The 26109-nt window shown below is 52.3% G+C and overlaps 8 protein-coding genes across 8 annotated transcripts; 4 read left to right on the top strand and 4 right to left on the bottom strand.

The window, feature by feature from the left end:
• Positions 1-546: 546 nt before the first annotated feature.
• On the bottom strand, positions 547-2551 carry QC763_101750 (uncharacterized protein). Its single transcript, XM_062906725.1, has 2 exons — positions 1912-2551; positions 547-1831 (listed from the first exon to the last, which is right to left on the bottom strand). Exons 1-2 carry the CDS (start codon positions 2051-2053, stop codon positions 687-689), a joined length of 1287 nt encoding a protein of 428 aa, XP_062769604.1. The 5' UTR covers positions 2054-2551; the 3' UTR covers positions 547-686.
• QC763_101740 (uncharacterized protein) lies at positions 2517-5970 on the top strand (the record flags this gene model as incomplete). The annotated part of the gene is made up of 2 exons (XM_062906724.1): positions 2517-3406; positions 3477-5970. Exons 1-2 carry the CDS (start codon positions 3186-3188, stop codon positions 5968-5970), a joined length of 2715 nt encoding a protein of 904 aa, XP_062769603.1. The 5' UTR covers positions 2517-3185.
• A 237-nt stretch (positions 5971-6207) lies between these two features.
• TIM10 (protein transporter tim10) lies at positions 6208-7153 on the bottom strand. Its single transcript, XM_062906723.1, has 2 exons — positions 6675-7153; positions 6208-6608 (listed from the first exon to the last, which is right to left on the bottom strand). The coding sequence occupies exons 1-2, from the start codon at positions 6764-6766 to the stop codon at positions 6431-6433; spliced, it is 270 nt and encodes an 89-aa protein (XP_062769602.1). The 5' UTR covers positions 6767-7153; the 3' UTR covers positions 6208-6430.
• MSK1 (mitochondrial lysine-tRNA synthetase) lies at positions 7050-9139 on the top strand (the record flags this gene model as incomplete). Its single annotated transcript, XM_062906722.1, has 3 exons — positions 7050-7168; positions 7360-7808; positions 7899-9139. The coding sequence occupies 3 exons, from the start codon at positions 7050-7052 to the stop codon at positions 9137-9139; spliced, it is 1809 nt and encodes a 602-aa protein (XP_062769601.1).
• A 2424-nt stretch (positions 9140-11563) lies between these two features.
• QC763_101710 (uncharacterized protein) lies at positions 11564-14902 on the top strand. The gene is made up of 4 exons (XM_062906721.1): positions 11564-12613; positions 12841-13036; positions 13089-13166; positions 13217-14902. The coding sequence occupies exons 1-4, from the start codon at positions 11973-11975 to the stop codon at positions 14636-14638; spliced, it is 2337 nt and encodes a 778-aa protein (XP_062769600.1). The 5' UTR covers positions 11564-11972; the 3' UTR covers positions 14639-14902.
• Positions 14903-18357: 3455 nt separating this feature from the next.
• QC763_101690 (uncharacterized protein) lies at positions 18358-19946 on the top strand (the record flags this gene model as incomplete). Its single annotated transcript, XM_062906720.1, has 2 exons — positions 18358-19259; positions 19323-19946. 2 exons carry the CDS (start codon positions 18358-18360, stop codon positions 19861-19863), a joined length of 1443 nt encoding a protein of 480 aa, XP_062769599.1. The 3' UTR covers positions 19864-19946.
• Positions 19947-20011: 65 nt separating this feature from the next.
• Positions 20012-22303, bottom strand: ROK1 (RNA-dependent ATPase rok1; the record flags this gene model as incomplete). Its single annotated transcript, XM_062906719.1, has 1 exon — positions 20012-22303. The coding sequence occupies one exon, from the start codon at positions 22301-22303 to the stop codon at positions 20012-20014; it is 2292 nt and encodes a 763-aa protein (XP_062769598.1).
• A 228-nt stretch (positions 22304-22531) lies between these two features.
• ISM1 (isoleucine-tRNA ligase) lies at positions 22532-25724 on the bottom strand (the record flags this gene model as incomplete). The annotated part of the gene is made up of 3 exons (XM_062906718.1): positions 22532-25322; positions 25400-25602; positions 25675-25724. The coding sequence occupies 3 exons, from the start codon at positions 25722-25724 to the stop codon at positions 22627-22629; spliced, it is 2949 nt and encodes a 982-aa protein (XP_062769597.1). The 3' UTR covers positions 22532-22626.
• Positions 25725-26109: the final 385 nt, after the last annotated feature.

Here is a 26109-nt window from a genome sequence, read left to right as displayed (position 1 = left end):
TTCCCTCTTGCTTCTTCCATCTCGCCCCTTCCTCTCGCCCCTTCCTCTCGCCCCTTCCTCTCGCCCCTTCCTCTCGCCCCTTCCTCTCGCCCCTTCCCGCATCTCCTTCCCTAACCCTCCTGCCCTTTGCTCTTTCCTAGCTCGCTCTTCTCTCCGAGGGTTATAAAGGTCAAGTTCGAGAAGAGTTTCCACCTGGGGACGCCTGGGGAGGGGTGGAATGGCCCAGTGGTATGAGGGTATGCCTGAAATACCAACTGCAGCCATACCCACCTAACAGGGATTAAGGTCACAACGCCTGGGTTCGAGATCGGAGGCAGACCCCAACTCTTTTGCTTTTTTTCAATAAATTCTTTCCAGGTTTCCAATGACTTGTAGACACCTTTTTCAACTACTACAAATAATCGGCATAGAGGTAAGTTAACCGATATTATACTATAAACCATGCCTCAAACGTAAATCAATAGGCCTTTTGGATATCTTCAGAGGCCTATTAACTATCTTCGAAGGCCTGATGATTATCCTTCAAGGCATGTTTCTTAGTACAATATGGGTTAAGCTACTTTCGTCTACCATTTGTTTTGTGGTGAGGGTACTACTGTCGACAAACATTAACATGAACTTGTTTTTGTAAAAACATTCATTGTCGCTATGAAAACAATCATCGCTGTTCTGACTACACCATCGCCCTAGAGAATGATTTGCCGCGCGTCCTTCAGTATACCTTCCGACGGACAGTATGGACACTTGAACCTGGCCCCCTTACACAGCTTCTGAAGCGTCTCCTTGGCCAAAACGTGTCCGCAGGGTATCATCATGGGTGGGTTGGCGTCTGTCGTTTGTTCCTTCGAGACTGGACAGACAAAAATACTGTGGTAGAGCATACTCTCGGGAAGCGGTGTCTCAAAGGCCATCTCGTTGGAGGTTGTCCATTCTGTACCCTTGGCGAGAGTCTTTTGCGTGTACTTCATCAGCTGTGGGAGAGCCAACGCGCCTGCGGTGGCGGCTAGGTAGAGTGGCGACTCGGCCGAGAGGCCCAACAGACTGCAGAACTCGCGGGTAAATGAGGAAGCAACATCACTGAAGGCAGTATCGATCGCAAACAGTTGTCTGTACGGGGACTCGGCGATGTTGGGCGCAAATGCCATGGAGCATGCCAGCTGGTTGATCTCGTTGAGATGGCGTGCTTGGAAACGGCCAAAGTTTGACCGAGCATACTGGAGAGCACCCCGCTGGCCATTGTTCTCGTCATCGGGTAGTCCGTTGACGGAAGGCCCTTTGAACAGCCAAACAAACTGCAGCCTGCTTAGTTCAAACTCAAGATTGCTCCCTCGTGCCTCCAGCTCGACCGAGTTTTTCCTCGCCCACGTGATAGCAGGCATCAGGTTCCTAGCTTTTAGCTCTTGTAAAATGTAGTACATCCCGGCAAAGCTCTCTTGAAGCTCTTGTGAGTGGAGGGATGAAAGGTCGTAGGCCTCGCTCGACGTTGTCGACGCAGCTTCGTCGTAGTTGCCGTCGTCCATACGCTCGTCTAAATATTCCGGATTCTCTCGCTTCGTCGTTGACTGAACCTCATCGATGAACGTCGACGCCACTTTAAACTGGCCTTCTCTAAGCAAGTGCATGGCGATTGCCCTGTTTATCAGAGACATGTGGTCTGCCATGGCATCGTGGTCTGTTGGGAGAGGCTTCAGAGGAAAGGACTTATCCAGAGCCTTTCCCATCTTCTTATTGGCGGCAGCTGCCCCTTTAAGCCCATCGTTTACTGCCTCGAATGCGCTCTTCACGGGATTCTGAAGTTTTGTGATGGTGATGGCTGTATGGGATTCGGGAGCTAGAGGTGTGCTTGTTCAGTACCTGAGCATATATACCTACCTCGCCCATATCTCATTGCCAGCGTGAACCTCGGCTTACCTGAAGCTACCTGCTCACGAGCAGCACTGAGCAACTCGATGATCTTGTCGACATGCTCCACCGCTTTCGTGAGTCTAGGGAGTTTGTTGATCTTTGCATATTCTTCTTCGAGCGCCTCCAGCTTGGGCTTCTCAGACGCCATGGTCGTCCGCCGCCGCGAATGGCTTGCTCTGGCTCTGTCAGCTGCAGTTGCAAGCCTGTCTGCTTGATTCGGGTGGGAATGACAAGACCGCAAGTCCGGTTAGCGATACGGCGTCACCTGGAGACTATGACCCTTGTTCAAATTGATAAAGGATTGAGGCACTGTAAGGTGTACTAAAGGCGGCTGAAATGTGTATCGTTGACTTTCTGGCGGTGGATGTTCGGGATAAAATAACCCAGATCAATCGTCATATCTGTAATCATTGAACGCCTTCCCGCTCTATGCAGCTACAGTGGCGTGAGCCATGGATTGGGGCTGCCCGCCCAGGTGACGTCCACCCCGCTGGCGGTGCTGGTCCGAGCGCTATGTGGTGGCCAGGAACTACCTGAAGTGGCAGGCATTATGTGGACAATATAACTGGCACTGCAAGTCAGCAATATGTACAATGACGATCCATTTACACCTTTTAAAATACAAAATAGGCCTTTTAGCTATTTCTTAAGGTCTATAAACTAGATTTTAAGGCCTATTAACAATTCTCAAGACCTATCAAATATCCTTTGAGGCACAGCGGTTCAGTACTTTTGCAGTGCCAGTTATTTTGTCCACAGCGAGGCAGGGGAGTGCAGTTGGTAGGCGTGGTGGGGTGTGTTTGGCAACCTGGAACTTCCCTTCTTGGCCTCTCGGGAACAGCATTCAAAAGCTGGAACACTGCAAGCAGCAAGGTCTCAGCTGGTCTCAGTTGCAAGTTTGGTTGCCTCGTTTCTACGGATATCACATGCCAGCGACGGAGAAGAGAAGGTATCACCAACTCTACAGCCAGGAGGTCTCGCTCGAATCATTGCAAGTCCCTCAACACGCAATCGATTCCACTTCGCCCCTATCCTGACTGAACGACACACCAAAAACGCCAGCCCCATTCTCACCAAACGATCGGCTGCTTGCATACAGATACCGAAGCTCTCCACCAAACTCCGGGGTGGAGGAACGCCTCACCGCCCCAGGCGGCCCCACGATGGAGCTCTTGTAGCTTGTGCTGGTTCCATGTTTGACATGGATATTGGCGGTTGTGCCAGCTGTGACAAGCCGCCTAGGTCCTGATCTTAAAACGGCCGTACCGCCGTATCACGCCATGTCTATCCGGATACCCTTTCCTCCTGCCGCCTCACTCGACGGCAGGGCACATCGCGAAGAAGATATCACGCTGGCGAGAACAGCTTCAAACAAGAATGCCAGGCCCGCGGTGCCAGAGACACCAGACGGTGCCGCAGCCGCCAAAGTGGAGGCTGCCCTTGCGCTTACACCTGCATCAAATCGCCGACGAGTCGTGCTTCCGGACCCTATAGCTTTCAAGTGAGCTCCACAAACCACCACTTGTTAACGATCTTGCTTGCTGATGTGTTGCTTCTGCTTGCGCCTGTAGATTTCTCGAAGGCGATCCAACAGTGACAGTTATTACGCGCAAATATGTCCTCCCTGGTTACGAACTATACCTCGTCGAACAATGGGCTTGCTCGCGCCAATCACCCGCCCTCGTCATTGCGACCTACACAGCTGATCCAAAGCACTCGGTCGTCGTCGGGGTTCTGGAGATACCAGGAGAAGAGAAGGATTGGTCGCCGAGATTACGCTTATACTTTAGCGCTATCCAACACTACCATGCCCGGCCAAAGGAAACAGACATTGGAGAGCTCATGGTCACCAACCTCAGTAGCTTTCCTTCCGCCCTTACTGTGATTGCGGTGCCCGACGGAGACATTCAGAAGCATCGCCAAGTGTTCATTGTGAACGAGAATCTCAAGCGGCTAGGTTGCTCAGGGAGATCAGGACTCAACCTCACAGATCCAACACCCGCTACGCAGGCCAAATTTCTGCAACTATACAAAACGAACGAGAAGATACCTTTTGCTCAGGCCGTTCTGGAGCTGGTTAGGATGTGCCAGATGGCACTTCACATCTTTGGCATGCTGGATGCGGAATACGTGGATGGGCTACTCTGTGACGTGACGGAGACCGCAATCAACAATTGGTGGACCGAGATTGGCTCCGAGTACTTCAACACCGAACCGACAGACGGCATTTTGGGTCCTACAACAGTGGCAGCGATGCTCGGCACGCTGATGGGAGCGAGGAATCGGCTCAGTTACTCTGGCGCACCAGTGGCCAAGGATGTTTTTGACCTTGAAAGCACCAAAAAGGGCATTGGGACCTTTCAAAAATCTGTCAAGATAGAGAGGACAAGACGTCTAGACCGCCAGACGTTGCTCAAGCTGCACAGTGCCACAGCCAAGGCAGCCGCGGGAGATGGTGGTTGGGGTGTTCACAGGGCGGTCAAATCTACGGTCGCTGAAATTGGTGGCAAACGCGGCGAGCTTGTCATTGGCATGGTGGGAGGCAAAGATAAAGCCAATATTGGTGATATCGAGACGGTCGACTTGGGAAAATTCATCAACTTGGCCTACGGTGAAAGACCAAAATGGCTTTGGCATGGAAAGCCAAGGAGAACACAGCAAGAGACTGCTCCGGGCTCTGCATTTGGCAAAGAATTACGAGAGGAAACTATTGTACCTCAGTCTGGAAGCAGAAGAACTCAGTCTGCGCCAGTGGAGGATGAGCTAGAGGCCAAGAAGAGGGAAGATTCCCCCGCCATATACGCACCACCTCCTGTTACAAACTCAGCCCCCATCACAGCCGAAAGTCACAATCCCGGCGACAGGGATGCTCTACGAAAGGGAATTTTCAAGGGTGTTGCTGGAAAAGTGAGCGATGCTCGATCAGGTTTGGGTCGAATCAGAGATGCTGTTGGAGGTGGTTTGAGGGGCCATGCCAGCAGGCCCTCCAAGGACGAAAGCCCGGACACGGCCATCAGTGGATATTCCAGCCCCAGTATAGCGACGTTAGCTCACTCGTCTACCGCGGTGACGAGCCCGGTTGCAGTTGGCAAAGCATTCAGCTGGAAGGTCAAACCGGAGGAGTATGCGAACGGGGCTCCAAAGGAACGAGATTTTGGCGAAACAGGGCCATCTGCTTTGAACGGCAGTGCAGAAGGGAGTGAGACGCATCCTACAGGTGTTAGGGCTGAGTCGACATCATCCCAAGAACTGCTCAGAGCAGCAGAGGAAAAAGAAGCGCTAGCCGAGATACGCAAAGATGTACTAGAGAATACATTTTCGGCCGCGGCTTCAGAGGCAGGTGATTTGGACGCTCAGCCCCAGCAATTTCTCGGTGCTCAAGGGAGCTCAGATCTGCCATTATCATTCCTTCAGCGAAGACACAGCTTCACAACCATTGAGGCTCTACAACGGCCACTAAATGACGCCCGTTATCCCCGCCGTTTGTCTTTTAGCGAAGCTGAAGAGGCTGTTCTTGGTTGGCACGAGATCATCAGCCTGGCCGATCTGTCCCCATCGGACGCTGGCATGGACCCAGCAACGAAGGCATTTTTGCAGTCTCAAGCGGAGCTGGCTTACAGCTTATACCACCGGCTCCAAGAAATACAGAAAGACCTCGCCAATTGGGTTACAGGAAAACTGTCAGGAGTTGACATTTTGAATACAACGTATGGCGCTCAGCAGGCGGAACTTCAAGCTCTCTATCATGCCGTCAGCGAGGCCTACGCACGAATAAGGCATAGCAGTGGGGAGCTGGTGGCAGAAGAGAGGGGACGCCTGACTGAAGCCGTCAAGGACGTTGAGGTCTTGGTTGCCAAGCTCGAATATGAGATTAGCGCGCTGGTCGGGAAGGTGAATGAGGTTGAGGATGGGGTGGCGCAGTTTGAAGCGCAGGTCGAGGATCTTGAGCGCAGGGCGGAAGAGCTCAAGGCTGCATTGGAAACGGAGAGTTGGGCGCATTATCTTGTTCGAACGCTGACGGGTATTGGTTCGGGGCCGAATATCACTAGAGCAAGGTCCAGGTGATGGGACAAGGGTATTTGGGGAGTGTCGAATTTTGGGATGACTTGTATAAATGTCTTTTTTGGACAGGCAGCCAGGAGTTTGGGAGCACAGCATTGAGCCACTGAAACGGCGTTTATGGGGAAAGGTTTGAACCCTCGATAGCATACCTAGCATCCATTGAAATTCATCAGAGGAAACCTTTGCAGAAACCAAACAGACAGAGAAGCGATGTCATTATTGAAAAGCAACAGCGCAAGAACCCCTCTATAATCTGGACACGCCGGACCCAACCAACCCCTAGTAATCCATCCATTCGGTCATAATGTACACTCCCACGTTTACGAGAATCCTGCTCTCCCCATTGAAACGGCATTCATAAGTGGTATCCCATTCCCATAAGCTCTAATCCCCCTCGCCAAATATTTTTATGCTGTCGACGACCTCCATACTCTTACAAGCTCCCTTTTCCTTCTCCTACTATTTACCGCCCCATCATGCCACCCTTGGCGGCCTGCTCCTTTTGGAGTTGCTCCGAGATGGTGGTGTGCGCCTCGAAGAACTTGGCACTGCACCGGTCGAGGCACGAGGCCTCGCCCTTGGAGAGCTCGCCTTCCCGGTATGTAGAGTCGAGGCATTTTTGGGAGCAGATCTTGGCCATGCTATATGCAGAAACATGGTCAGTAAAAGGGGGGGATGGGGAAATACTAGGGGGGGCTGGTAAATACCGGGTCTGCATCTCGGTCATGACCTTGATCTCGTTCTCGACGGCGGCGATCTTCTCCTCGGAGGAGAGCTTGGGTTGGCCGAATCCGAACATTTTGGGTGGTATTTGGGGGTTGGTTGTGATGGGGTTAAGAAGGAGAAGGGGTCGGTTGATGGTATCGCGATATGGGAATGTCAAAAGAGGAGGGTTCAAGAGGCTTGCATGGATGTTGGTTTCTGGCAAACAAAAAAACCGATGCGGCTGCTGGCTTGCGGGTTCCAACACTTCGTCATGCCAAGAGTTGGTTCTTTAGATAAGCGTGGAGGGTTCCTATCAGAGAGAGAGGTGATTGGTTAGAGCTCAGCTCTGGTGGAGGGGTGCGGCATGTGTTAAAACCATGGGAGCTCCAAAAATATTTTTGAGGAAGCGGTCTTTTCCTTTTGCTTTTGGACAACAACATCAGCGTCGTTTGGAACAAGCAGAGTTCCCGGTTTGTTGGTGTGAAACAGGTAAATTGTAAGTATGGATTTTTTCTGCCTCTTGGATTTTATAGCAATATGATGAACCTGCATAAACCTTAGAACCGTTGCGACTGACACGCTTCGGCGTGGTTGATCACAAATGCCAATTTTCTGACATTCTTCCACTGTTACCTGTCTTCTGTCTGGATTTTCTTGTCAGGACAACAGCTGACAGACACTCAATAGAAATGATGCGATGAGACCATCACCGAGTCTCCAGTTCCTGCGGCCGTACGCCCGGGTACCAGTCCCTCACGCGGCGGCGTTCCCGCACCTCCGCCGCGCTCAGCTGTCGCAGCGTTGCTCCTTCCACCTTGCTCGGCAGCAGGAACTGGAGCAAGCTGGTGTCCTCAAGTATCCCCGTATCCGAAATGATGGTGGTGAGATTATGCGCGTTCCCGACTTCCGGGCCAAGTATCAGGACATTCAGCAGGGCGTTGTGGCGGAAGAGGAGGTCACCTTGCGAGGACGGGTCGAGTCTGTCCGTCGTGCCGGGTCGAAGCTCGTCTTTATTGATGTGAGGAGCGAGTTTGAGAATGTTCAAGGACTATGTAACCTGGGGAAGCTGGTCGATGGTACGACTGGTTCTGGTTTGAAGAATTTAGCCCGGTTGCTGAACAGGGGTGATATCATTTGTGCGTCCCATCTTCGTGAACTGTGTATATCCATCTTGGGTAGAAAGCGTGGCCATGCATGCTGACGCCTGTTGTGTTGCCATTGAATAGCTGTCACGGGCAAGGCCACGCGAACCAAGACAGGCGAGCTCTCCATCCAAGCCACCCAACTTCCTGAAATTTTGACGCCGAGCTTGGTGCCCCGGCCGGAGAAGGTTGAAGATACCCTGCATCGTCATATTGACATGCTGGCCAACCGTAGAACCGTAGATACCCTTCGTCTGCGGTCTTACATCACTCGCTATCTCCGAGACTTCTTTCATGAGCGCAACTTCCTTGAGTTTCAGACTCCTATCCTCTCTGGCAATGCTGGCGGTGCCGTGGCCAGGCCATTCACCATGCATGCTGAAGCAGTGAGCAAAGATGTCACTCTCCGTATTGCCCCTGAGTTGTGGCTCAAGCGTCTCGTCGTCGGAGGTGTAGACCGCGTGTTTGAGCTCGGCCCGGCGTTCCGCAACGAGGGCATCGACCAAACCCACAACCCAGAGTTCACCATCTGCGAGTTCTACCACGCCTACGCAAACCTCCAGGACCTCATCACCATCACCCAAGATCTCATCCGCGGCGTTGCCGAGCACTGCGCTAAGCTCATCTCCAATGGCACCTTGTCCTCACTCCCCGAAATCTCCGACCTGTCCATCTACCAACAACCCTTTCAACAAGCAGAATTCATCCCCACCCTCCAAGACAAGTTGGGGTTCACCTTCCCCGACTTGACCACCAACTCCGCCCACTCGGACCTTTTGTCGCTTCTCAACTCAAACTCGGTCCCCCCTTTTGAGGGCCAAGACCACTTCCCCCTCCCCAAACTCCTCGACAAGCTGGCCGAGCGGTACATTGAACCCCTGTCCCTCACCACCCCCTTGTTCATCACCCACCACCCCGTCGTCATGTCCCCCCTTTCCAAATCCTTCCTCTGCCCCAGAACGAACCAGCACGTCTCGGCAAGGACTGAGCTGTTTGTCAAGGGGAAGGAGCTGGCGAACATGTACGAGGAGGAGAACGATCCGTTTGCCCAGAGGGAGAAGTTTGCGGAGCAGATCAGGCAGAAGGATGTGGAGGTGGGGCAGAAGGTGGAGGTGGATGAGAGTTTTTGCTATGCGCTGGCGAGCGGGCTGCCGCCGACAGGGGGTTGGGGGTGTGGAGTGGAGAGGTTGGTCATGCTGATGGCGGGGACGGGGAGGATTAGTGAGGTGTTAAGTTTTGGGAATCTGAGGAATGTGGTGGTGGGGGGGAGTAATGCTGCTGTTGGGGGGGTTACGGGGGATGAAAGGGAGAAGAAGGGGGAGTAGAGGCGTTTATGTGGGTAGATGGATGGAGAGGGGATGGATACCACTTTTCAGAGCGTGTATAAGAAATCTTCTCTACCTATGGTTGAGCATATATACTTGCGACGATTCATTTATGTGCATGCTAGAGATCGGGACACCGAAGTGAAGTCAAGGTGTTCTGGCGTAGAATCTGGATTCTCAGTTCGTCCGTGTCTATTGCCATGACAGATCATGGCCGTTTCTAGAGAACAAACCGCAAACAGATACTTGGAGATGCGTCCATGAAATCTCTAGATGGGTCTCTATCGGTTTCGATGAGGTATTAACAAGAATGCTGAAGGTGTCTTTAATGTCTTTTGGCACGTACCTTAGAATCTGAGATGTGTATACCTTGTTGGAACATATCGAAGTGGTACTTGAAAGCCCGGGAAAAGGTTAGATGCTCATTCTTGTTAGGTTACGGCAGAAAACAATATCTAGAATAGATTAGACCGCAGGCTTTCGTCTTGTTGGATGAGGCATCGTTCTTGGGGCTATCACCACCAACTTATGCATACCTGCATTGGCAGCTTGGGAATTTCGCCCTCGAGGAGATGGCAGCTGGCAGCACTCCGCGTGATCTTGAAATAAGCATTTGCTCAGTGAAACTTTGATAGAAACAAGGGCTTTGTGGCTTCTTTAGGGCCATCCTATTTGCACTGATAACGCCTTGGCCCCTATGAACAGTTTTTTGCACCACATTCACTCTCTGGACATTCTCTTCACCCACCTGCAGTGGTTGCTTGGATTCATCATAGCCCCGGCCACTTCCTTTCGACGGCTTCATCTGTCACGCCTATGGAGAGGGCAAACCCTGGTGTCTCCGCCCGGTTTTGAACTACCCGCAGAACTCATCTACATGATTCTAGAGAATATCCCTCCTGAATCCGTCGTCTCATTCGTCTTGACCTGCCAGTATTTTTATTGCAGTTACCTCCCACAGTCACCCGCAGAGCTTTTGACCGGCGAAGCTAGAATTACGCTTCTAGGACGGATTGAACAAGATTGTCCTCCCCTCAAGCTGTGTTTTGTCTGCATGAGGCCCCACCGATGGGGGTATGACTGGAAGACTCCTAACTATTGCCCAATTTCCAACCGGCCTGATATCAGATATATGTCACCGTTCGGTCAGGTTTCTTTGACGACCTTTGGTTTATGGTCTCTGGGTGGATCTAATCTGAATTCCAACTTGAATCGGCTCGTTATGAATCGTCACTTCTATGGCAAGTCGCATGTGCCGGATGTGAAGGTCTTGAACCTCGAGGTAACCAATGTGTCGGGAGTGCTGCACAGACCACACAGGATCGAAGAAACCCAGGCATGGGAAGCAAAGATCATCAACGATGAGCTTTACGTAAAGGGTACAAGCATTTTAACGCAATCGACGAAGTATGGGAACGAAAGAGAAATGAGGCTTTTCATGCGTGTGATGGAGAGCAGATATGATATTCGTCCGTGCCATCTCATATGCGAGTACTCGACCCGATCGACCGTTACTGGAAAGCGTTTGGATTATCCCATTCCCGCCATTTTCAGGTGCTGATCGCAATACCACATCGTGTCCCATCTGCTTCACTGATTTCCAGGTGGAGATTGCATATGCGGATGATTCCGACCCCACACAGTCATCAGAAGGATCTATTCTCAGCGAGAGCTGCACCGTCAAGATAACCAGATGGTACCAGCTTGGGGATTTCTGGTCGCCAATGGATAGCAAATGGAAGAACCCAGTTGGCTCGTTTCGGTTTTATGGTCGCCGCCGAGTGGACATTTGCGAAGCTGATGAAACTCGTCAAAGATGGGAGGTGGCAAGGCCCAATGAATAAGCAAAAGCAGAGAAAGAAGCCACGTGGTTGTAGATGTTGTTTATTCAGAAATACAGAGCGCAATTCCGAGTTCACGCTCTGAATAAGATGGGAGTGAGAATGACATCACTCCATGTTTCGCTAGCTTATGTCATGGCGGGAGGTTTGACGCTCAGCACTCATCTCATCGAGATGTTGCTGGCCTCAGAAGATTTCGGAGGTCGAGAGCGGTGCGGTCAAGCTTTCTGGTTCCTGCTTGGCCTTCTTGGCGCCACTCCAACTGCCGAAGTGGCTTTATTTTTGTACACAGATTTAGTTTATAAACTTATTTGTTTTGCAGAAAGCATCACATAGACAAGTTGCATTGACGTGTGTCGTCTCATTACTGTTGGCTACCTTCCCACTCTCTCAACTGCACTCTGTCAGCTGCCCTGTCAACATTGGTGTTGCCGCTTGTATACGTATTGCGTGTGTTCAGATGACTGGCGTACAGGAAGGAAACCCACCTTGTGATGCTTCGGGCTGATTTTATCGACTTTGTTTTTTTGTTTTTGTTTTGCATATTTGAAGTGTTGAAATTCACTAGGCGGGTTCCCGGGGCCTTTGTTTCCTCGTAGATTGCTGTTTACTGTGAGACATTCTCTCGAGAAGTACGAGGTTCTAGAGGTCGCTACAAAATAAAGAGCGAGATGACGTAGGAGGGTGGGCCCGAAGCTTGTTTTTCTGGGGAGCTTGAGCTAAGGCCAAAGCGGGAGTGGCAGGGCTTGCCGATCACCCGTGCCCTTGGCAGGGCCATCCCAACTGGACCCCCATTGTCCCCCCTCCAACGTTTTTGCAGGACGTGGCCCGCCACATGCCACTCTCTCCTTTCTGCTATTACTTGCGTACTTCAACAAGTTTCCCATCAAGGCTGACAGCCATTTCCCTGCCACTTCCATCTTCCTAATCGATCCGTCGAACTTAAAAATACCTTGATACTTCGTATCATTCTTCAACACCCACCTTCCTCGATGAAGGAACCCACCTCTGATAAATCTCGGTACACGGATAGAATTAACTCGTGGATAAGAATCAAACCTGCGAATCATCCTTCCAAACAGATCAATTCAAACCAGATTCCCATCAGCAATCCATCCACCCTGGAGCCCACACAGTCCAACAGCCAGCATGGAGCATCAGCCATGTCTGCCAGCCCCGGCGGCACCATGCCAACGCCGCCGGCCCCTGGTGGTGCCGACACGACAGAAGATGGTTGTTGCGGCACGCCCATGCCCGGTACATCATCGCAGCCCGACAAACCGGGGCCTGTCCTAGGCGAAGCGGGTGATGGGAAACACCCACACGAAGACTCTCAACCACAGCGGGAACCTGGAATTGAGGACAGCATCCCCAGTAGGATACTGCGCACTATCAAATTTGTCTTGTTCCATTCCAAACTGAACCTTTTGCTGGTTTTTGTCCCCATCGGCATCGCCGTCGAGCAAGTCCCGGGCATTTCTCCGGGCATCATTTTTGGCATGAATGCCGTCGCCATCATACCTCTTGCTGGTCTCTTGAGCTTTGCTACCGAAGCCGTAGCGCGCAAGCTCGGCGACTCCCTTGGCGCATTGCTTAACATTACTTTTGGTAATGCGGTAGAGCTGATCATCTTGTAAGTCATACATGTCTTGGCGTGCCTGTCAGCTAGTTATCAAAGGGTTCACTAACACGATGCACAGCATGTATGTACTTTAACCCCTGTTTAGTGATGCAAGCCTGGCGGCACCAACCTCCTGAACTTTGCCTCAATCTGTGTTCACGTTATTGCTAATTACCTTCATCGTTGAACAGCATTGCTTTGGTCAAGGTACGTGTTACCGTGCAGCCGGTTTGGCACATTTCTAACCAAAAACAGGATGAATTCCGTATCGTTCAGGCCTCTCTTCTTGGGTCTATCTTGGCCAACTTGTTACTGATTCTGGGCATGTCGTTCTTCCTTGGCGGTCTTCGCTTCCGGGAACAGATCTACAACAGCACCGTCACCCAGATGAGTGCTTGTCTATTGAGTTTGAGTGTGATCAGCTTGGTGTTGCCAGTAAGTGTGGAATTGCCAGAAAGGTTTGTGGACACATACTGATTGTGTACAGACTGCATTCCATGCTTCGTTTAACGACTCGAACCTAGCAGATGCCCAATCTCTCAAGATCAGCCGTGGTACTAGTGTGGTAAGTAGAGCCGTTGGGGATTTGGTCGCCATCGAGACTAATCATCGTAGATTCTTCTGTTGGTGTATATAATATATCTCCTCTTTCAGCTTCTGTCACATTCATACATGTACGAGTCGACCCCACAGCACATCATTGATGAGGAGGCAACACCTGGACCGGTCGCCAACTGGCTGGACTCGTCAAGTTCAGAGAGCAGCTCGTCGAGTGACTCAGATTCTTCTGACTCTGATTCATCACGAGAAACTGTTGGCAAGAGAATGAGACGAGCTATCAAGCGCCATCGCAAGTCCAGCATCATTTCAGTCGACACGAGTGAAGGCCACAGCACTACTCGCACGCGAACCCCTACTAGAAGTCCCTCTTTCGGTACTACGAGCGAGGGACAGCCTTCTGAAGAGACCGCAAGGAACCGTATTTCCAAGGCTGGAACCGGGGTCTTTGAGGCGCACGAGGATGCCATTGAAGAAGAAAAGCCACCTCGTCACAGGAAGCGTGATCGTTACCGGAGACACAAGAAGCATCGCAAACATCACAAGCACCGCAAGTCACGGAGAAACGGCTCCCAAGAATTCATGGACCAACCCATTGACGAGGAAGCAGCTGTTGGGATCAAGGCTCCCCTCTCACCTGGCGAGCCTCGGAGAGTCGATTTCGCCATGTCACAATTGACCCCGAATGTTGAGGGCATGAGTGAAGTTGTTCAGACCCGAAGCAGTCCGTTCCAGGGACTTCGTGGGACACTGCGACCTGTCGCTCGCAGCCTTGCGCCCACAGTATTTACCAGCCCCATTGATTTCTCGATGCCGGCCGTACCCTCTGGTCCAGTGCCTCGTGTTCGTTATGGAATTCGTCGTACGAACTCGCTGCCCGACCGCCTAAACCAGTTCGGCCGCCCTCCCGGCGCGATGATGCCCTCTCAGATTCCTCTGGCCGCCGTCCCGAACGGCGCTGTGGCTGATGCCGAGGAAAATGCTGAAGAGCTCTCCCGTCGGAGCGCAGTCATCTTGCTGCTCGTATCGACCGCTCTTGTAGCTGTTTGTGCCGAGTTCATGGTCGACTCAATCAACGGTCTTGTCAAGACCAGCAGCATCGGCGAAATCTTCATTGGTCTCATTATTCTGCCCATCGTTGGCAACGCAGCCGAGCACGTCACTGCTATCACCGTTGCCATGAAGAACAAGATGGATTTGGCCATCGGCGTAGCCGTGGGCAGCTCGATTCAGATCGCCCTCTTCATCACGCCGCTGATTGTGATTATCGGCTGGATCATGGACAAACCTATGACGTTGTATTTTACGCTCTTTGAGACCGTTTGCTTGTTTGTCTCGGCGTTTATCACTAACTTTTTGGTGTTGGATGGGAGGAGTAATTACCTTGAAGGGGCTCTGCTGCTGGCGACTTACGTTATCATCAGCGTGGTGGCGTTTTTTTATCCGAATGCAGAGGATACGAGTGCGTGGGGGACGTAGATAGGCTTGAGGAGTTATCATCGAAGGGTTGGTGGGGGGAGTCAAGGGCGTCTGGGGGTGTTTTGATGCCGTTAAACGTTGTAAAATGGGTCGAGGCTTTTCGGCGTCAGATATTTGGGGATGATTGGGGTTGCTGTTCCGGTTTTCAGATGGCATGTGCGACGGTGTGGCTGGATTCTGGGCCAGCTGTTGCCCAGCTAGGTTGATATGATAGTAAGGCAATCTGAGTCTTTCATTCGCCTCAAGCATCGGGTGGATTTTGAGTGTTGCTCTGCGAGTCTGATCACCGACGACTACCTGTTGTGTATGACTTACTATCCCATTTGAATCCCACCATCCGAGATGTGTCTTTTTGGCCCGGCTGCAGAATATCATGAGCTAAGAGTACCTACGGAACTGTTGAGGAATTTTGGCTCGGTTGGGATCTTTCACCTCCACCATCTGCCCTTTAAACTTCGTAATTGGAGGTTGTGATTGGGGGGTGTCAGCACACTAAGTCTTTTTGTTCACTCATTCCTCTCGTAACCTGGGGCTTGACCGGAGCAAACGGCCACCCACCGGAGGCTGTTACCACATCTCTCACATGGTCTGTCTCAGCTGTATTAGGCACCGCTCCACCATTCCGCAGCGAGAAGTACACACCTGTGTGATGGTAGTTGTGGGTAATGGGTAATGGCTATTACGTGTAAATAGACCCCAAAGTTCGACCGGTTCTTTCACCATCCAACCGACTCCACAACATTCCCCTTTAAAGTGGCGTTTAAAGATTTCCTGAACACCTATCAAAGGAGATGACAGCAGTTAAACACAAAGTGATTATCTCACTCGAAATTTTTGCCCGCTAATACACATATATAAGCAAGGCGATACTCCCCTTCTCAGACGTTCTCTCCGGCAACCGTACAGTAGTCTCTAGCAATCATGAAGTCCATCTCTCGCTCCAGAGCCTCGCGCGCTGAAATAACTGCCATCGTCAATGCTTTTTTGCGTTCTGTGCCTACGAGAAGTAAACTATCTTTGCAATCTGACAGGTCGACTCCTACTCAATCTGTAATTTTAACTCCCTCGGAATCTGTGATATCAACACCTTCGGAGATGAGCTTTGTTAGAGTTGGGTCGTCTGTGGAGGGCTCTGCCGTCAGCTCTACGGTTCGGATACGTCAGTTCCTGGAAGCGGTGGACACAGCAAACGCTGCATTACCACCACGCAACGCGAAGGGGATCTTCAAGGCAGCCTGCTGAACCGACCTGCTATTTCTCGTCGATACCACACATCCTTTGAAAGCATATCTCGATGCCGTCAAACAACAAATCAAGAGTACCGTAGCTGAGGTCAAAAGATTATTCTTTGACGAAACCACCTTACGTATTGCTGTGGTTGGGTACAAAGATCACCGGGACAAACCCCATATCCAGTTTCAAGATTTTACAACTTCCGTTGAGGGAGTCTTGGTCTTTCTTAACACCTTGACCGCAACTAGAGGAGACGACTATCCCGAAGATGTTCTTGGCGCCCTACAGAGGGCCACCAAAAGTTCCTGGCAGCAACAAACCCGGTGCCTCATTCACATCGCCGATGCACTACCGCAGGGTCGAGACTTGAATGACTTATTGCGTGATAGCTGGATGGAGCCAGATAGTGAGCATCACAGCCTTACGTACAACTGGCTGATCCACAGACTGGTCAAATTGAACATCAACTACATCTTCTTGCGCATCACTGCTCATACCGATCGTATGGCCGCGGTCTTCGCGCAGGTGTATGTGGGAGCTGGAGCAGGGGCTAGCCTACTTCCTGACAATTACTACAGCGAGCAGGTCAACAACAAGCTTCATCGCTGTGGCAAGTCAGGCCCACGTTCCCCGAGTTAAATCTAGGGAACTAGTACAGTGCTCTACAGGGCTTGATCGTGCAGGCCACCTCGATGTCCATCTCGAATACCAGCGTTCATCTTTCTTTGGCATTGAGAAGCGGAAGCAATGCTGATGGTACTCGGGGGCGGAAAGAGCAACGTCACCTGGTTAATAGCTCGTGTTTATCAAGGAAGACGAAGAGGATATACAACTAGAGTCAATTGCACCGCAGTGGGACACACCTGGCTGGTTTGACAAGACCTTGGAGCTGGAAGGTCTTTGCCCCGAGATCATGACATACAGGGCCTACACGCCTACGGATATGATGATTTCCAACGGAAAGATCCGGATAGGCTTGATTCATCTGACTCTTCGCACTCGCTCGACTCCGTTCAACAAGGGGGCGACGCGTGTGGCGCCCTACGCCCGAACGACTCCTCCACCACTCGCCTTGTTGCCAAGTCATTCTTTAACAACATGTGATGAACCCCTATCCAGAACCTCTGAAATGGATACTAGTCGAAGGCGCTTCTGAACAATCCTGGTTTGGAACAGCTAAACAGTGTACAACAAATGGCTTGTCTCCATCACAATAGTTAAGATACCAACGATTGTGACTTGTATTGCATACTGCGGAACTGTCTATCTACACCAGCCAGTTCCTCCGTATATATAGACCTTGGGACTGTGGACCGTTGACTTACAGACGGTCCTCGGTCCACTCTTGATTGGCCGATACTGGACCATGGACCGTGAGCCCCGCTCGATCGCTTGGTCCAGCCCTGATTGGCTCCCGTGGCCCCACTGTCTCTCAAAACCGTGACATGTTTGAACAGGTATATGTCAGTAGTAAATATGGTTATTGGGTAGTTTTTAGTGATATGATTTGATAGTATTTAGCTTACTTAATTCAATATAAATCATTTCAAATATACCGTTAAATTTTTTATATTATGTCAAATAAGCCATTAAATTTGACTTGTTTGATTCGTGTGATACTTTGAAGATAACTTGAGGTTAATAAACGCAGTTTTAGACATTTTCATTTGTCCTCAGAAATTCTCAACTTGACTTTCACTATCTGTGATAACATATCGAGCATTGAAGATATCAAAGGCAATGACGGGACCTTATCCTTACACGATCGTTCGGTTTGAGCCACATCATATAAAGTTGTGTTTCCCAGGCGTACATACTTGCCCTTATTCATCGTCAACTCTTCGCCGAGATCCACAATCCGATCGGGCCGACGGAATGCCCTATACCGGTCCGCTAGTCATCGGACATCGGCTCCGAAAGTGCGCCAGGAATGCCAAGCCAAACTTACTTTCCACGTCACCAGGAGACTTCGAGCAAGATTGGACTGGCCTCGCCAGTTTCCAAATATTGACTGGGTACAGTCCCCCATTCAGACGTTCTGTAGCTAAACGCCACAGATTGTAAGTTGGTCAGATCTGGCAGCAAAGTCATCATCCAGGTGGTGCAGTGTGGGGCAGAGAGCGACTGCCTTGTGGAATTGGAGGGTTCTTGTGCTGTTATCAAGCCTGGTTACGCAGGTGGCTAGCGCCATCTTGGCAGTGGCTGCGCACCCCAAAAGGTTCTCTATCCAGCGCGTGTCAGTTGGTCCCTCCGTGTCCTAATCCATCACTCATCATCTGATGCCGCAAGAAGGACATTAAAGCCGGTCGTTCTGTTGCTATAGGTTTTGGAATTTGAAAGGCAAGGCATTCACTGACCTTTGTCTATCACCCGTTGGCTGAGGTGCTTCGTGACTGGGCAACCATCCAACATCCAGTCGCTTTAAAACGTGTGCGCTTACAACATCTTACCAAAAGGAAACAAAACAGAATCTGAACCCAGCCAAAATGTGTTTCGGCAGCAAAAAGAACCTCTATGATGGGGATGATCTTCCCCCACGACCAGCTCCAGGGCAGGCGCCTCAGCAGCCAACGTATGCACCTGAGCCAAAAGCAAGCGCTTCGTCATCACACCAGGCACAGCCCCAGCAGCATCAGCATCAGCAGCAATATAACCAGCCGCCGCCTCCTAGCCCCCTCTCTGCTGCTCAACCTCCAGCATCCTGGAATTCCAATAATCTGTACAGCCAGACACAAGCTACATCTCACACCATGCCCGTTGAGCTTCCCGACTCAGTCCACAACCCTAATGCACCAGCTGAGCCGCCTCCTTCTCATACCCGGCCGGCAGTAGAGAGCTATGCGCCTCCTCCCGGACCACCCCCTTCTCACGGAACCGGGAATGACTACGCACCTCCCCTGGGACCACCGCCGCCCCATTCCCACGGAGCTGGCGACGACTTTGCTCCTCCTCCCGGGCCTCCACCGTCTCACGGAGCTAGCAACGACTACGCCCCCCCTCCTGGTCCTCCTCTCCCGCGTAATGACTACGCCTCCATTCCCCCTCCCAGCGCTCCTCCCATTCCCGCAGCATCTAAACCCCAGGAGACCAAGCACGACTGGGAGTCAGTCGTCCCCGACACCTCTCTCTTTCCACCCCCTCCTGCTTTCTTCGCGGCGTATGACTCCTCCCACGCAACCAACGCCACCGAGGCCGAAGCCGAAGCAGGCGAGGCATGGTGCCGTCAGCACCCCCTTTCCCCGCCCATTGACCTCGACCACCACTCCCTGGAGGCTCAAAACAACCACAACCCCCGTCTGATGGTTCCCGATGTGTTCAAGGGAACTCTCCAGTTCAAAGAGCACGGTATTTGGGCCGGTCAGACAGACAGGAACGCCACTGATTCTTGGTATGTTTTGTTTTTCCGTTATCATCACTCAACTCTTTTAATCAGTGCTAACACCAAACCCAGCATCATCGGCTTTCCCCCCCTCTACACAGTAAAAACCCACTCTCCCTTCACATCCCCCACCCCAGAGAAGACAATCTACTACGAAGTCGCCATCACTTCGGCCGCCAACCCCCACGAGATTTGTCTCAGTCTGGGATTCACCGCCCTCCCTTACCCATCCTTCCGGCAGCCTGGCTGGCACCGCGGGTCGTTGGCTGTTCACGGTGATGACGGCCACAAGTTCATCAATGACCGGTGGGGAGGCAAGGACTTTACGGGACCGTTTAGAGTCGGGGAGAGGTATGGTATCGGCATGACTTTTACCGCGGTGGCAGGGAGGATGGAGACGGAGATTTTCTTTACGAGGAACGGGCTGCAGGCTGGGAGGTGGAATTTGCACGAGGAGGGTGACTCGACTGATTTGCCCATGACGGGGTTGGAGGGGTATCATGATTTGAGTTGTGCGGTGGGCACGTATGGGGGGGTTGGTTTTGAGGTGATTTTTAGGCCGGAGACGTGGTTGTTTTTGCCGAAGGGGTATTATCCTGGGAAAAGGGGGTAGCAGTTGAAAAAGGGGTAGTTTAGGGGTAGTTTTGGGGTGTAGATATGGATAGGCTTTGAACAGTACACAGATTAATTCTCTTCAACCAGCGCGTCCGTTTTGATAATTCTACAACAAAAGGGTATTTACTTCCGGTAACAACAACGAACTAATCATCCAACCCACCCCATTCCTCCCCATCATCATCCTTCTTCTTTCCACCACCTTGCTTCTCTGCCTGCAACGCCATCCTCTTCCTCTTCTTACTCGCCTCAATCGCCTGCCGTTTATTATTCTCCTTCCTCCTCTCCCAGCTGCTCTGCGTAGTAATACTCGCTTCTTTTCCTCCAGCCCTCCTCGCCTCGACACCCCTCACCTTCAACTTCCTCTTATCCTCCTTCGCAACCTTGGGCAGCGCATCCAAAAGCCACTTCTTGACCGACTCCTCCCCACTGCCCGCCTTACCAGCCTGCTTTTCACTCGCAGCAATGACGTTCGCCACCGACTTCACAAACGGGATATCCTCCTTTGTGTAAAAAGTAACAGCTACACCACCCTCCCTCCCAGCACGACCAGTCCGCCCGGCACGGTGAACATACCCCGCCGCTGAAGTAGGGACGTCATAGTTGACTACACCGTTCACACCTGCAAAATCCACACCCCGGGCGAGGACGTCGGTTGTGATCAAAACCCAGACTTCACCCATCCGGAACTTTGTCATGATTTTGGAGCGGATCTGGTCACTCAGCGAGGAGTGAAGAACTGCGATTCGGGCCTGCCCGCCCGCTTCGAGGGGGATGTCGAATTGCAGTTCTTTATGCAGGGCCTTGGCGCGGTCAATGGTTTGGGTAAACACTATAAATGGGGGGCGCAATGGGGGGCCGGAGTCGGATGAGGAGGCTGGGTGGAGGAGTTGTCGGAGTGCCAGGAGCTTGCCTTGCTCGGTGGCGGTGTAAATCAGCTTGTGGGTTACGTTGGGAACGGCGGTGTCTTTGAGGCCGACTACCAGACGAATGAGAGGGCGGGAGATGTTGAAGTGTTTGGCGCGTTTGGAGAGGTGTTTTGTCACCAGGGCTTCGATGTTAGAGGCCATTGTTGCTGACCAGCAGGTCAGGGCTACGTCGGGGTGAACGCAAGACTTCCAGATGGCCATGGTTTGCTTGCGGAAGATGGGGTCGAGGAGGACGTCGGCTTCGTCGAGGATGAGGCTTCGGACTGTGGGGAGGGTTCTCTTGGAGTTGGTGAGCTTGCCGTCGTCAGACAGAAAGTTGAGGAGGATTTTCGGGGTGGTAACGAGGATATCGACTCTCGCCAGAGGTTTTTCTTTCTGATCTTTTTTCTTGTCGTCGCCATCCTCCTCGTCATTGTCTTCCTTGTCTTCCTCATCCTCGTCCTGGTCGTGCTCTGCCTCCTCTGGCTTCTCCTCTTCATCCTCAGAGTCACTATCCTCCTCAGCCTTCTCCGCTCCACCCTCTGCCTGCAATCTCAACCCCCTCTTCATCAACACAACCCTCACCCCCGTCCCAATAGCCAACTTCCTCCCCTCATTCACAATCTGACTCGCCAACTCCCTCGTAGGCGCAACCACAATCGCCCTCAGCTCATTCTTGACCTCTTCCCCCTCATTCACCTCCCCCCTAGCCTTCAAAACCCCCTCAATAGCCGGAATCAAAAACGTAATCGTCTTCCCACTCCCCGTCGGCGCAACAGCCAAAAAGTCCACCCCCTTCTCCATCTCCTTATCCCCCAGCGCCGTCCCCGGCTGCAACAAAAGCGGCAGCGCGCCCATCTGCACTTCCGTGGGGACTTTAAACCCCTGTCGTGTAATATTATCTGCCAAAGTCTGATTGATCCCATAATCATACTTCAGCTGCCCAAACGCAGTCAAAGGCTGGGGCCAGAGTTGCGCAAGTTTTCCCTTTTTGGGCCCCTTTTCCTTGCCCTCTTCCTCCCCTCCCTCCTTCGACTTTTTCTTCTTCTCCTTCTTCCCCTCTACCGCCCGCGCCTCCAACTCAGCAACACCACCAACCGACTCGGACAGCAACGTAAATTTTAACCTGTGCGACCTCAAAATCTGCTTGCATTCGTCCTCGTCCAGCGTCTTGACCTTGCGCTTTTTGTTCTTCTTTTTCTTTTGGTCTTCTCCATCCTCTTCATTGTGTTGCTGAACAGCCTCAGTCCTGGGCTTGGGCGGCGCGAAAAAGTCGACGTCGCTTAGGCCGTCCTCGTCGTCGTTTCCCGGCCCGTCATCTTCAGCATCTCTATCACCACTCTTATTCTTCCTCTTCCTCTTCTTCCCCCTCGAGGAGGAAGACACCGGGTCGTTGAAGAGCTGCGGGTGGGGGACCGCGCCGGCGGAGGGGAGCTTTGCTGTGGCTGCGACTGCGGCGGCTGAACCCTTTGCGGTTTGGTTTTTCGGGTTTGGCTTTGTGCCTCGGGAGAGGATTTTGAGGATATCCATGACTGTCTGTAAATTAAATCAATTGGCGACGTGGTACTGTCGCAACACTTGGGAATGTCTGCGCGCGCGAAGCTGTTGAAAAGTGAATGCCTGCAAACAATTTTCGAGAAACTGCATCGAAGAAAGGTTCGATAAGAAAAAGTTGTGCCCCACAATTGGCTGCCAAGGGTCTTATCGATGGGGACGATTTGCCGGCGGCAGCTCGAGTCTAGGGTCTAAGCTCGAGCTCCCCGTTCACAAAGTCAGGGTTGTGCGGTCAAGTGATGTATTGTACATATCTTACAATTCCTGTGGCTCTTCAAGAGAACGAGTATCTCATCTATTTACACCTCTTTGGCAGCCTCACCAGCCCGCGCCTCAACAACCTCCCCACACCTCCCGCAAAGCGCATCCTCCACCGGCGCAACATACCTCCAGCACCGGGGACATTTATGCTGCTTCGGAGGCAGAACATACGCCGTATGAGCCTTCCCACCGACGTCAAACACCTCACTATACTTCCACTCCGCCCCCTCAACCTCCTTGAGCGTCTCGCCTCCGTTAGACTGAACAATATCCACCGCCGAAACCACAAACATGGCATCCAGCTCATCCTTGAACCGTTCCAAAACAGCCAACCCACCCTCAGCATGAGACACCAACACAACCGAGCACCCCAGCGACGAGCCGAGCACCTTGTCCAATCTCGCCCGCTCCGAAGCAGCCTTGATGGCGCCATGCGCAGCCATAATAGCAGGGATGCTCTCCCGGATGGTCTTCTCATCGTAACTAAGTCTAACAGGTTCAATAAGCGGGGCGTCATAAAGCTGCTTGAGAGGGTGAACAAGAGAAGCATCATCCTTCATCCACTGAGGGCGGTACTCCCATGCCTCTTCGACAAGCACGGGCGTGACGGGCGCCAGCATTCTCAACAGGCCGTTGAAGATGGGCTCCAAAACGCCGCCAGAGTCACCGCAGTATAGTCTGTCCTTGAGTGTCTCCAGGTAGAAAGCCGACACGTCATTGACAACCCAGCGGCTGAGGGCCGCTTGCGCCTTGTTGAACTCGTAGTTGTCGTAGTACTTGCCGACTTCTTGCATGACGTCCTTGAGCTGGATCAACGCAATGTGATCGGCCACTGTTAAGGGGGCTGTGCGGGCATCAGGCTGCATGCTTCCGGTGAACATCTTGATGATGGTGCGGTACTTGAGCAGGACTTGATGGACAGTCCGGAGAACTGGCTTGCCTAGAATGATATCGCCTGTGTAGTCACTGGTTGCAATCCAAAGGCGCAGAGCATCCGGGCCCAGCGCTTCTGGTTCGCGGTTCTTTCTGCCTTGTGGTTGACCAGGCTGGGGTGGCTCAAAAAGAAGCGAGCCGTCCATAACCTCATTGGCAGAGATGATGTTCCCGAGAGACTTGGACATCTTCTTGCCGTCCTTATCCAGTGTAAATCCGTGAGTGATGAGTGTTTTGAAAGGTGAAAGACCAAGAGTATTGGTAGTTGATGACCCTCCTGGAGCGTCCTGAGCAACCATGGCAGCAACCCGGGTCAGAAGAGACGACTGGAACCACCCGCGATGTTGATCACTACCCTCGAGGTACACATCAGCTTGCTTGTCCGTCTGGGTCCAGCTGCTACCACTGTCAAACCAGACGTCCATGGTGTCTTGACCACGGCGGAACTCAGCCGCCCGATCGCGCAGTGACTCCGGTAACCACGCAGGGTCATGGGCATCATCAAACCACCAGGCATCAATCTTCCTTTCCCTGATCACAGAGATGATGTGGTCAATGCTCTCATCAGTCACGACCGCATTGCCATTCGCATCATACAGAGCCGGGATGGGCACACCCCAGGATCGTTGACGCGAAATGCACCATTCGCTCCGGCCCTTGACAAAAGCCTCGAGTCTGTTCTTTCCAGTCTCGGGCACAAAACGCACCTCCTCAAGCGCAGCCAGGGCTTGCTCCTTGATGCTCCCCACATCGGCAAACCACTGAGCTGTGGCGCGGATGATGATGGGCTTCTTCGTCCGCCAGTCATATGGGTACTTGTGCTTGTAATATTTGACCTTGAGAATGTACCCATTTTCGTTGCCAAGCAAGTCCAACACGGCGTCACTACCGCCTTCCAGGACGGGAATTCCCCCGAGTAAATCAGGGTTCCTGGGGTAAGCCTTATCGGTGAAGCGACCTTCATTGTCCACGTGTGAAACTGCTGGGATTCCCAGAGCTTCGCAGGCCAGGTAATCGTCAAAACCATGACCTGGGGCACAGTGCACCATACCCGTTCCTGAATCGCCTCTCACGAAGGGGGCATGGATAATGGGACGGCCTTCCAGAGCAGTCAAATCATCCAGAAGAGGGTTGAGATACCTCAGCCTCGTCAGCTCAGAGCCCTGGACCTTGCCCAGCACTTCGGATATCTCGGGGAGATCTCCACCTGCGCTTCCCTCTGGTATGCTCACAAGGTGAAGCCCCTCGTAATCGGCAAACCTGACGATAGAGTAAGTCATATCATCGCGCACCGCGATCGCCTGATTTGCAGGAAGCGTCCAGGGTGTCGTCGTCCAGATCACCGCATAGAGCTTTGCATCCTTATCCACCCCCTCCAGCCCAGAAATCACCTCCTGCCACCCACTGACAATGGGTAATCTAACCCACGCCGACTTTGACACATGGGCCTCATTGTACTCCAGCTCAGCCTCAGCCAGCGCAGTAGCTGACGACGGCGACCAATACACAGGTTTATGTTTCCGGTAGATGAGCCCCCTCCGAGCCATCTTCTGAAACAGCCGCAGCTGCCTGATCTCAAACTCAGTGTCCATCGTCGTCCACCTATTTTCCCAGTCGGCCATAACGGCATACGACTTGAAGCTGTTCATCTGGGCCTTGACCGTCGAGGAGGCGAGCTTGCGGGCAGCTTTTCGGATACCCCCCGGCGACATCTTCTTACCGCCCTCGGCAGCCTCGACAACCTTCATCTCGATCGGGAGACCATGGCAGTCCCATCCTGGTACGTACTTGACGCGGCGACCTGTAGTTTACACCCCACCCACAACCGGTCAGTAACGTGTCGCATGGCGGGGTATTCCCAAGCAGCGTCAAGCGCACCTTGCTGGACCTTGACCCGGTTAATCATGTCCTTGAGGATCTTGTTCAGCGCGTGGCCAGCGTGAAGCTCGCCATTGGCGTAGGGGGGCCCGTCGTGAAGGAGGAACTCGTTGTCGGCAGGGCGATTGGCCGCCTGCCACTCGTAAAAATCATCGGTGCATCGCAGGATGTACTGCATCCGTTCGTGGAGTCGCGGCCGGTTTCTGAATGGCAAGACGAAAAACTGAGCAAATTGATTTTGGGGGGGAAACGGTGGGCAAACAGAAGATCCTTACGGGAAACTTGACTTGGGCAGCCGTAGCGTGGGCTGCCAGGATTTGGACATTGTTCCCCTCCGTCGCAATGTCACGTCATGGCGGCCTGGTCGGGGAAAAAGTGGTGGTTTGGAGATTTTTCGAGAGCGGGTCGGCGATGTCGGTATAAATCGGCCGAAACCTTCCTAACTGTCAGCTTGGCTCCCTTACATATGATAGAGAATTGCGGCTCAAATGCAACGTGAGCACACCATCACAACGACAGATTGAGGGTCAATTTTTGTGGTTGGGTTTTTGACCAACTTGTTCTCTATTCCATTATCTTTATTACAAGGCAAGTGCCTAACCGTCATCCCCAACCACCAAGCCACCTATGCGCTGTGTGCCAACCATCAGCATCAGCCTCAAAACAAAATGAATGATGTGCTCTCCCCCCCAGAAGCTGTCTTGCGTATC

The sequence above is a fragment of the Podospora pseudopauciseta genome, chromosome 1, assembly GCF_035222475.1.
Source record: "Podospora pseudopauciseta strain CBS 411.78 chromosome 1, whole genome shotgun sequence".
NCBI lineage: Eukaryota > Fungi > Ascomycota > Sordariomycetes > Sordariales > Podosporaceae > Podospora > Podospora pseudopauciseta.
Note: the sequence above shows the minus strand (reverse complement) of the source record. Positions and strands in the feature narration are given on the sequence as shown.

Excerpts from the sequence above, each read along its gene's own strand:
- TIM10 (XM_062906723.1), bottom strand. The coding sequence starts at position 6,766 with ATGTTCGGATTCGGCCAACCCAAGCTCTCCTCCGAGGAGAAGATCGCC. Across the intron at positions 6,609-6,674 it reads ATGACCGAGATGCAGACCCG|CATGGCCAAGATCTGCTCCC; the intron begins GTATTTACCAGC and ends TTCTGCATATAG.
- QC763_101750 (XM_062906725.1), bottom strand. The coding sequence starts at position 2,053 with ATGGCGTCTGAGAAGCCCAAGCTGGAGGCGCTCGAAGAAGAATATGCA. Across the intron at positions 1,832-1,911 it reads TCGTGAGCAGGTAGCTTCAG|CTCCCGAATCCCATACAGCC; the intron begins GTAAGCCGAGGT and ends GCACACCTCTAG.
- QC763_101710 (XM_062906721.1), top strand. The coding sequence starts at position 11,973 with ATGAAGGAACCCACCTCTGATAAATCTCGGTACACGGATAGAATTAAC. Across the intron at positions 12,614-12,840 it reads GCGGTAGAGCTGATCATCTT|TTCTAACCAAAAACAGGATG; the intron begins GTAAGTCATACA and ends GGTTTGGCACAT. Across the intron at positions 13,037-13,088 it reads TGATCAGCTTGGTGTTGCCA|ACTGCATTCCATGCTTCGTT; the intron begins GTAAGTGTGGAA and ends GATTGTGTACAG.